The 10919-nt window shown below is 53.7% G+C and overlaps 1 protein-coding gene across 1 annotated transcript in view; it reads left to right on the top strand.

The window, feature by feature from the left end:
• The window catches only part of EPS15L1 (epidermal growth factor receptor pathway substrate 15-like 1), a 110306-nt gene that overhangs the window by 85811 nt on the left and 13576 nt on the right, over window positions 1-10919 (top strand). The window contains exon 21 of the mRNA XM_011925892.1: window positions 1901-2033. Coding sequence (XP_011781282.1) covers window positions 1901-2033 — 133 coding nt within the window. The remainder of the gene's footprint in view (window positions 1-1900; window positions 2034-10919) is intronic.

Below are 10919 nucleotides of genomic sequence, written 5' to 3'. Positions count from 1 at the left end.
ACGCCCAGCTAATTTTTTGTATTTTTAGTAGAAACGGGGTTTCACCGTGTTAGCCAGGATGGTCTCAATCTCCTGACCTTGTGATCCGCCTGCCTCGGCCTCCCAAAGTCCTGGGATTACAGGCGTGAGCCACCGTGCCCAGCCAGGAACACATGACCATTTTTACCCCTATTTCTGCCCGTTCCTTTTGTTTCCTGTCACAATGTTATCTCTTTGTCCTATAATTTCCTAGTTATTTTGCATTTTTGTAACAATGTGTTTCCTCTGTTAGTAAAAATGTAGTTATTTTCTATTTTATTACACACTTAGTTATTTTCTGTTTTAGTAAGAGTGGTACCTCATCCTTCTTCTGCCCATAGAAAGTGATTTTCTCCCTCCTGGGACACCCCAGCGCCTTCCCTCACATGCCTGAGATGCGCCGGCCCTTCTGCGGCTAATGGAGACCCTGGCTCCCTTGTGCCGCACCGGCGTTCCAAGTGAGGGACAAGCATCCCTGCAGGTGGCGGCGCTTAATATCTGCTCATCACAGGCCTGGAGGCAGCAGGCGCCCGGAAGGGGACTATGCTTGCCCTCCAGGTGGGAGAGGCCTGGAAGCGTGTCTCTGTGGCTCCGTGAGCAGTGCGGGCGTGGCAGGAAGTGGCCCCAGGGAGAACCCTGGGAGAGCTCTGAGGGACGGCAGTGGGGTCCAGCCAGGCTCTGAGCAAGGAGAGGGGTTCCTGGTGGACGAGGTGAGCTGAGCTACCCAGCAAGAGACCTGAGTGTGCAGAGAGCATGGAAATAGGAGGCTGAGTCAGCAGCTGGGGGTGCAGTGGGTTCTGAGGACTAAGGAGGCATTGTGAAGGGAGGGGCGACTTCAGAGGTGAGCCTGAAAAATCAGGCGGCCGGGGCAGCGATCAAGTCCCTGCATGCCTTAATGAGAGCTTGGAGCTTCCCCGTAGGAAGTGCCTACCTACCTGCCTGTGAGACATCGCCACTTACCTGCCTCCCTGTCTACCACCCACCTGCTTCCCTGTCTCTACCTGCCTGCCCATCCATCCATCCATCCACCCACCCACCCACCTGCCATTCATTCGTCCATTAATCCACATATATGTCTATCTATTCATCCAGCTACCATTCCATTCATCTACCCACCCACCATCCATTCATCTATCCGATTGTTATAACTGTCTCTGACTGTCTCACTCTTTAAGCTGGAGGATGTGGTCTGATTTGGGTTTGAGGCAGCAGGTGTGGGGTGGAGGATGTGGATGGATGTGATGGAGGCTGGCCGAGAGTCCAGGCCAGAGGTGGTCAAGAGCCCAGTGGAGGCGGTGTGGGCGTGCTGACCAGTGGGGGTGGGCTGGGCATGTGAAAGTGTGCTCCCACCTCAGGTGCTGCGTGTGCAGCCCAGAGGCATGGAGGAGGAAGGTCTGGTGCCAGCTGACCCAGCACCTGGAGCTGCCCGTCACTAACTGAAGGTAGTGACCACACCAGCCAGCTCAGTGGGGAGGCGGCACAGCAGGGCATGCGCCAAGCACCACAGCCAGCTCAGGGGTGAGGGTGGGGCATGTCTCTGAAGTATAAGCAGGAGGCCCAAGGGACCCTGTGTGCCAAGTCCTAGAGTCAGGAAAGACCCAGTGTGCCCCTTGTGGCTGGGGATGCCCTTGGTGCTGGGAGCCCGTGGAGGGATGGGACTGCTCTCTGCTTATCACCCACAGGCCAGAGGGCCGCTGCTGTTGAGGGTGGAGGAAAGCACGGGGCTTGAGAGAGACCCCACGTCCGAGCAAGGCCGTGTTGTGCAGTCCGGAGGGTAGGAGGCCTCGCCAGGGCCCTTGGAGCATGAGCGTCTGTTCAGTGGACATCCGTCACCTTTGTTTTAACAACTATTTTTGCCTCTCTTTCGTGTCCTCTCTTACAGCCCCCACCTTCTGGCCCTTTCACCTCCTCCTTGGGAGGGGCAGGATTCTCAGATGACCCCTTTAAAAGTAAACAGGACACTCCTGCTCTGCCTCCGAAGAAACCCGCTCCTCCACGGCCTAAACCGCCCAGTGGTCAGTAAGCTTTCTTCTCTCGCAGCCGCCTCCTGCCGGTGCAGGATGGCGGGGGACCAGGGCCCCCCTGCTCACCAGCCCAGAGTAGCAGCAGATGCCACAGGACCCTGTGTGGGGATCAAGAGGGTCCCCCCGGCCCAGCCACCCAGATCCACGCAAGCGCCATGTGTGCGTGGTGTGTGCCTCTCGCCTGCTGGCCCTCGCCCCATCCTGTGGGCCCCTGGGCTTCTGGCTCTGTATTGGAGTGCACAAAGCCTTGGCCTTAGAGCCACCCTTGTGACTGGGGGCGCTTCGTGCGGCCTCTGCCCGAGCATGTCAATGCCACCCCGACACCCCGGCTACACTTTAGGAGCCAGTCATGGCCGGCAGCCCTGTGGCCACTCCAGCCTCTTCTCTTCCATGTTCCTTCCCATCTGTGCTCAAGGAGGACCTGTGGGGGGTGAGGGCAGCAGGAGTCACTTCTTGGTCCAGTCCCTTCCCAGCTGCTTCAGGACTGAGAGTGGAGGGAGCGGGAAATTGTCCTTGGCGGCATCTGATGTGAGGAGGCAGGATGGCTCGGGGCTCCCCTCCCCCCCAGCTCGCCCAGGCATCTAGATGCATGGCTCTGAGAAGGGGGCTTCCTGCAGGCCCTGCCCTTCTTCCCCATGGCCGGTGCTGCCAATGTCTCCTAACCTTGGGCCACAAGGGTCCCTTGAAGATTCTGAAGCCCTTTAACTCACACATGGGATTTCTCTCATGTGATAGAGGTAGGCCAGCGGCCAGTTGACCAGACTCTCAAACAGAAAGCTGTTGCTTCAAGTGGCAGAAGGCGTCGCTGCAGCTCCCTGATCCATTTATCTACCCGGTCATTGCCTATTCCATCTGTGCCCCGGTCTGGGATGCCTCCCATTCTCTAGCCTCCAGGCAGTGTTCCCCACAGCGTCCTTGAATTGTGGGCAGCCACAGGAGACCCACACACTCCCAGGATCATGCCTTCTGTTACCTGTCTTCCCTGGACAGGGTGTGTCCCCGCACCCTTTCCATTAGCTCCAGCGAGGGAAGCGGTGCTCACCCTCCTGCCTGCACTTGCCCCTCCCCTGGAATCTACCGCTGGCCTCACTTTGCAGCCCTGGTGTCATCGCAGGTCCTGGAATGGACCTAGCAGGCTCCGCGTGCCCCCAGCTCACTAGTTACGAGTGACTCTCGGTCCTGCACATGGGCCACCTGTCAGTAGAGGTGAACATAGGAGAAGTTATTTCTAGAACACCGCCTCTCTCCTCCTGTCCCGTGGGCTGGCCATGGCCTTCTCTCAGGAGGATGGGGATCCAGCCTGCAGTGCCCAGGTTGGCTTTCTTGTGGATGAGTCAGGAGAAAAAGTATGACCAAGTATGGGCTGTGTGGATTTAGAGCAGATTTTCTGTGAACTGTTGAGCAGATACAGATGGGTAAAGAGATCATTTCTGTAAGCCACACATCAAAGACATTTACCATCAAGAGGAGGAAAAACAAAACAACAAAGGGACTCCCTTCCATCTGCAAGAGGCTGCCGGTACCTTACACAGAGGCAGTGGCTCTTCAGGGATCCTTGTTGGCCTCCTGATGGAATGGCAGTGGGCCTCTTCACTTGCCTAAAAGATGGGAGCAGAAGCACACATGTACACACACATATATGCATAATCACAATGCATGCACATAGCTGGCACACGCGTGTGCACATTCCCACATGTGGCCATGTATTTTTAATGCATATATGTGCATGCACACATGTATGCTCTTGCATGCACTTGTGTACCCTGTGTATACACACATCCTCCACGCCTGCAGACACATGCATGCATACACCTGTTTGCATGTGAACACACATGCATACAGGTGAGCATGCCTTCACACACATACTGCGTCACATGAGTATTCTCGCATGTGCCTGCATGTATGCGTATGCATGTACGCACGCACTCTCCCATGCACCCCCTCCATGCACACTCTCCATGCTTATATGCATCTGCAGACATGTGTGCATATTCACTTGTGAACACACACATGCATTCATAGAGATGAGCAGCATGCACTCACACACTGCATTGTGCATGCCTGCACACACACATGCTCTCATAGATAACAGCTGGGCATGAGCACCCCCCATGCTTATATATGTGCATGCATTCATTGAGACATGCACATATTCACATGTGAACACATACATGCATACAGGTGAGCAGTACACAGATGGTGAGCAGTACACAGATATTGCATCATGCATGCTTGCAAATGTGCACACGCATGTGTGCGTGTGTGCTCATACCCGGGCATGCACACTCTTTGTGCTTACACACATGTACACACATTTGCACACATGTGCATGTATTCTCATATGGGTGCACACACTTGCCGAGCAGTGCCGTATTTGCTGGGCCCTGAGGAGGAGCCATCCCACTCAACAGTTCACAGGTGCAAAGCTTCATTTTCAGTGTTTCATGGAAACCGCCACCCCCGCCTCCCCACGTACCTGAACCCAGCGCTGGGTCTGCCTTTGAACTTTCCCTCAGTTGTCACCTCCCATTGTGTCTCCCCTGCAAGCCTACCCACCCCACCTTGGCTTCTGCTCTTAGTGTACTGTGGGCTTCGAAAGCAGAAAAGAATGCTTGTTAAAAGTAGAACGTTTGATACCAGGGCTTTGGGTGACTTCCTTGGGCCAGTTTCAGGGTTGAGGCTTTTTAGGGAGCTGTTGCACAATTTGAGACCCAGGGGGTCCTGGGCTCCTTGGCTAGTGGCACAGGCCACTGCATCTTTGTTCTGCTGTGGTCAATGGTTGCTGTGCCCCTCGGCGTTCTGCAGAGATATATTAACTTCGACGGGCCCTTAGGAAGTGCTTGCACAGTTCTTATCGCACTAGGTCCCAGCAAGACCCGTGAGAGAGACAGGCCAGGCCATGCCCATTTCCTGGAAGAGGAAAGGGAGGGGGGAGGTCATGGGGGCTCCCTAAGGTCACGCAGCAAGGTGGCAGCAGGGCCAGGTCTACACCCAGTGACCTGCCTCCTGCCCCAAGACAGGAGTAACGAGAACCAAGCCATGAGCTTCAGAACATTCTCTAAAACAGCAAATGCATGTGCGGCATTTTAAGTCCAGAGCAACTGCAGATCTGTGTGAAGGCCTAAATATTTCTCATTTGATTCTTTTACCCAGAAGCAATGGCTGAACAGAAAAATTCTGCATTGTACACGCTGCTGGGTGGTAGGTACAGACCGTGTGGTGGTTGCCGTTTGAGCTTACAGCATTATTTGTGCTGTGATTCCATACTAACCTCTAACTATCAGAACACCGAACACCACGGTTGACCCACTGGTTGACCTTTTGATGAGTCACATGTTGGGGAGAAGTGTTTGGCTCTTTGGGGGATTGCGAAGGAAGCTGCTAGCCCTACCCTGGCTCTCTGGTCAAGGGAATCGGAGCCCAGCTCTGCACAATTCCCTTCCCGGTTCCTGGCCACACAGCACAGACCCACGTGCAGCCCAGGAGGCCTCTCTGGTTTTGAGCAAGAGCAGTCAGCAAATGAGTGTTGAGTGAAGTCGTGCTCAGAAAGTTTGCCAGGAATACACAAGGCAGATCTCTTGTTTTCTTGGCTTTAAGACAGGAGATAGTGAATCTAGTCTGTGATGATTATTTTTTTTTTTTTAAGAAAGCATAAAGTCTAACATTTTCAAACTGCTGGACTTCATGTTTTCTTACAAAAACAAACAAACAAACAAAAAAGCTTTCTGCCTTTCTTGCTACCCCAGCCTTTTTCTGCTCAGGGAGACCACACGGCCAGCACACAGTGATGTCCGCCTTCCCCTGGTCACTCCAGGGCTTCCCAGATGCTATGGCTTTGCGTAAGATGCATGGATCCCAGCGTGGCTGAGTGAGGAGGAAGGTGAGATGGGAGCCCCTGTGGGCCTGGCGGTTAAGCCGTGAGCTGGTGGAGACAGACGGACTGACAGAAAGACTGAAGGACCCGTAGACTGTCCAGCAAGCAGTCTTAAACATCATGCACACAGCGTGACACCTACACTCATGGAAATCACAGTGAAGGAATAAGCTTTTCTGTCATCTCTCCGCCTGGCAAATGGAACATGTCTGATGTCCCATGCTCCCATCCAGGGTTTGTCCATCCCAGGGCACCCAGAGATTTCTAGAACCCTGCTAGGCCTCTGTGCCAGGAAATGGCTGACGTGTGGGGCCAGGACAGGAGAACTGAGGCCGCTTCCTTCTGTCCTCTGGGCGGCCAGTCCTGCTAGAATCCAGGGGACTGCTTAATCAGGCTAGTTTCTGGACGTTGGAGGAAAGGGAGGCCCCAGGTGGGTCACTTAACCTCCCTGAGCCCCAGTTTTCCTGCCTGACCATGGGACCCACTCAGGCCTAGCAGGTGGGTGTGTGGGTGAAGCACCTTGCATGGTGATGTGCTCTGTGTGGTCTGTAGCCCCCATCCCCACCCTGGGGCACAGGGACCGGGACGCAGGCTTCTGCCATGGGCACCTTTTCCAGGAGAGACAGGCTGGGCAGCTGAGGTGGCTGCACACATTCCGGGAGTCATTAATGGGGCCCTTTTCTCCCTGTGAGGTCACAGGTTAGTGGAAATCTTTTCTGTTAAAAAAAGTCAGCGTGCAGGGAGTTGAACGTCAAAGAGGGCTCCAGGGTCTCCTGTGGGTCATTGCTCATACAGGACCAAATGTGAGTTTGGGTCTGAGTCACGTGTGGCTTTTGGTTCTGTCTCTTGTGTTCTAGAGGCTGCAGTTTTCAAATTCCATGGGAGCTGCTTTTTAAATTTTATTTAAAGCTCAGTTGTGGTGAAATTGACATTTGGTGTGGCCGACATGCGGTGTGGGTGCACAGGCAGACAGATGTTGACCCGGACAGTCACAGGTGGACCCCTCCACCTGGGAACCTGCAGAGGTTCCTCAAGGGAGAGTTCCGGTCACAGCGTACACCTGAGTAGCCCACAGTTGGCCATCTGCTCTCAAGGCCACATACTCAGTTCTTTCTCGATCTCAGCCAGAAAGCATACTCTGGGGGACCACCAAGGGCCATCCCTCGGGGCATGCATGGAGCTTTGGTGTGGGCACTTAAGTTCTCCTTGCCTGGAGGTCTTTTCTAGAAAGGTGTACCAAGGTATTAAATAACCAGCAGCTGTCTGTTTTGGGCAGAAGAAACTGGTTTCTTTCAGGCAGATGCAGCACAGACCCGGCAGGCCGCCGAAACCTGTCAGTTAGAGTTAGGTTAAAGTTAGCCATGGCACACACCTCCCCCAGGTAAACAATGGTGTATTTTCTGCAACGGACCGGAGATCAAGATCAGTCAGAGCTCACCGCTGAAGAGTTTCTAGGTAAAAGTTGTTGATTTGCAAAGAGAGAAACAGATTTTTTTTTTTTAAGTGCAGGAAACGGCTGTGTGGGTGTCAGTGATTGGGCCTCAGCCCCGTTGCGATAGTGGGATCCTGCGACCGGCCCCACCCTTGCCACTTCCTGCCAGCGCAGCCCTGCGTTGCGGTTCCTGCCTGCAGCGCCCGGTGACACCAGCCAGCGCACTTCCACCGCTAACCAGCCAGTCACCTTTAACCTCTCCCAAATTTAATGATCATTTTATTACTGCTAATGACCTTTTCACCTCCTAAACAAAGCCACATAGGTGATAGTGATGAGCATGGTGTCTTTTCACCCCCTCCCCACAATTGCACTAACGAACAGCTTTTACCTAAGTGACATGAGATCCAGTTTAACCAGTGGCTGTCCTGTTTGATTCTAACAGCTGTCTCATCAAAAGAAGACAAAAGTCATTCTTCCCCTTGCAAAACAAGCCCCTCCCGTACCTGTGTGTGGCGTCCACCCAGGGTGGCCGTGGGTTCTTGACCTCCCTGTGGTGAGTGCCACACAGGATGCAGCCACCGAGGAAGCGCTGAGGTCCTAAGTGCTACCAGCTCTCCCGCTCCTCTGAAACGCCAGGCCAACATCGAAACCAGGGCTCAGTGACCTCTCCCTGTCATGTGCCCATGTGGGTCCCAAAACCTTTTGTTGATTGCACAAGATCCACTTTAAAAATGGCATTTCCATTTGAACCCTGCGGTTAGCACCTCAGCCTTGAACTTAACTACTTTAATTCCGTTCCCACGATGATCTCAGAGAGATAATCCGGTGGGTACATGTGAAGTTCTACAATGGGACAAGTGGTTCCACCATCTCAAGGGGCCTGGAAAATTCTGGCACTTGCCTGCCAGCCAGGATGGGGAGGGGGTCCCAAGGAGCCTAAAATAACCAACCAGGCGGAGTCCCTCTTTCCTGCCCACGCCCCCATCCCCCAGCACTGCTGTGGTCAAGGAAGCTTCGGCGCTTCCATCTGAGCCCTCTGCTTCTGTCCGAGGGCTGGGTGAGACCCGCTGTCAGTGCCCAGGAACGGTCCCATTCTGAGAGGGAGGAATGTCAGCCTTGTGTGCTTAAACTGACTGCAGGCAGATTGCCGTTTGGAGCACTTTCTGTTCTGTAAAGACCACTGAGTTTGAAAATAGAAGCATTTGCCTACCTGGGCACACTGTACCCAGAGGCGGATCCAGGGAGTGTTGTGTGACTTGATTATCATCTGGCGTTCAGTGGGGTGCAAATGCTGGGGCCTGGGGGGCTGTGGGGTGGGGTGCAGGCCTAGAGGGGCTGGACTGTCCCACCCCAGCATCTGAGTATAGGTGTGAACAGACGGGAGCTGTCGCCCTGGGGACATTGGGTATACCTGCCTCCAGGACACCTCAACCCCTTGCTTGGCGGAGGCTCCACTTGAGGGAGGTGAGGGCCGGGGCAGATGCCTCAGAAGGGGGTTCTGGTTGCAGCTCTGAGCACCACCTCCCTGCTTTTCTGGCGGGGTGAATATGGCCCCTCATCTTTCATCTCTCCCATTCAAAGCCCCAGGTCAGCACCCCTCGCCTGCCACTGCTAACTGCAAAATAGCACATGCACTCGGGCAACGGGGGATCTGGCCATAAAGAGCAGAAGTGGCAGCCCCTCCCCAGACCTGACGCCTTCCCAAGTGTCGCCCACCATGGGAGCTCCTCTTGGGCTCTGCGCCTCACTTCCTCCCCTCCCAGGGGCTCTTTTGGGTCCTTCCATGCACGACCCCTAACCAGCTCTCAGACTCGCTGCACGGCGTTCTCAGGGATCTTGTTACATGTGGGCAAGGCGCCTTCCCACCCTTTGCAGAGGTGGCGTCTGTGACATTGGCAGTCTCCGTAGGGAGGAACAAAGCTGGACCCCCTTGCTCCGTCAGGGCTCCCCATGCCTGGCTCATGCATAGATAGCATCTCTCCCTGGAAATCCCCCCAGAGGATGGCACTGACACCCAGGAGTATTCATGCAGGCTATGTCAAAGGTGCCCGCCACAGAACAAATGCAATTTTTCAAATAAGGCAGAATTGTGACACCTGCCAGTCTGTATTATTTTTGTCACGAAGACTGGCTTGTGATTTGTAAATTCATTTCCAAATCACATACCGCACCCTACACACACACACACACGTGTGCACACACACACCCTTTTTTTTCTTCCAGGGCTGGAGCAACCATTGCCTGGCAGGTTTTATGTAAATGTCATGGGAGCCTTTTGTGGTAACCTCTAGAAAATTGTTATTTCTCACTTCAAATGATATTTGCCTTTTGAGGACCCCAAAGCACGGCACCTTCTCCCTGCTTTCTTCTTCTCTTAATGGCAAGATGGGGCCGCAGCCATCGGGTTCAACAGCCCCCTGCCCACCTCACACACTTCACAGGGCAGGAAAACACACCGGCCACCAGTGGCTCGTAGTAAATATTTGTTCAGCTTTTCTCAACAGTTCAGAACCAAACCTCATCCTGTTCCCTTCAATGCATGAAGCAGATTTTCTCAAAATTTGGTAAATATTTTTAGTGGAAAATCTCAACGCTGCGATCGCAGGGACCTCAGATTCTTATCTCCCAGGGCTGTGCTGCTTGACACAGCTTTGATCTAAGGCACAGCGCGCGCGGGGCTGGCGCCTGCAGGACTCGCAGCCTGCGGGTCCCTTATGTAGTCCCGTGTGTTATATTGTAAAAAACGAACTCCCCTCATGCGTCTTAGATGGGAGCCAGAGGAAGACGTTGGCGTGTGTTGGGGAAAAGCACCCTTTTTCAAGACAAGTCCCCAGCAGTGATGAATTTGAGAACCTATACTGTTTTCTCTCTTTCTCCCCTCTCCCTGCAGCTCAGCTTTTCTTCTGGCAGGATGGGGAGGGAGGAATAAGACATATCAGTGGCCTTGGATGAGCTCTGCTGGCGTGGTGCCCCAGCTGGGCCACTGCTCTCCTATGCAGTGTGACTCTCAGAAGCCTGGCAGTTGTATGGGCATCTGTGTTGTGTAAGATGCATGACAGTTGTGGTTGTGTGGGATCACTGGTTGTGTAGGGTTAATGACAGTTGCGTAGGTGTCTGTGTTGTGTAGGGTGAATGATGGTTTTGTGGGATCACCTGTTGTGTGGAATGAATGACAGTTGTGTGGGTGTGCCTGTTGTGCAGGATGAACGAGAGATGTGTGGGATCACCTGTTGCGTAGGGCGAATGACAGTTGTGTGGGTATCTTGTGTTCTGCAGGATGAATGACAATTGTGTGGGCATCCTCTGTTGTATAGGATGAATGGGTGTTGTGTGAGTGTCCATATTGTGCAGGATGAATGACAGTTGTGTGGCCATTTCCTGTTGTGTAGGATCAGTGATGCTTGTGGGTGTGTGTCCCGTTGTGTAGGATCAGTGATGGCTGTGTGTATGTGTCCACTGTTGTGTAGGACCAGTGATGCTTGTGTGTGTGTGTCCTGTTGTGTAGGATCAGTGATGCTTGTGTGTGTGTGTCCTGTTGTGTAGGACCAATGATGCTTGTGTGTGTGTG

Source organism: Colobus angolensis, unplaced genomic scaffold (genome assembly GCF_000951035.1).
Source record: "Colobus angolensis palliatus isolate OR3802 unplaced genomic scaffold, Cang.pa_1.0 Scaffold66, whole genome shotgun sequence".
NCBI lineage: Eukaryota > Metazoa > Chordata > Mammalia > Primates > Cercopithecidae > Colobus > Colobus angolensis.
This window is presented reverse-complemented; position numbering and strand designations above follow the sequence as displayed.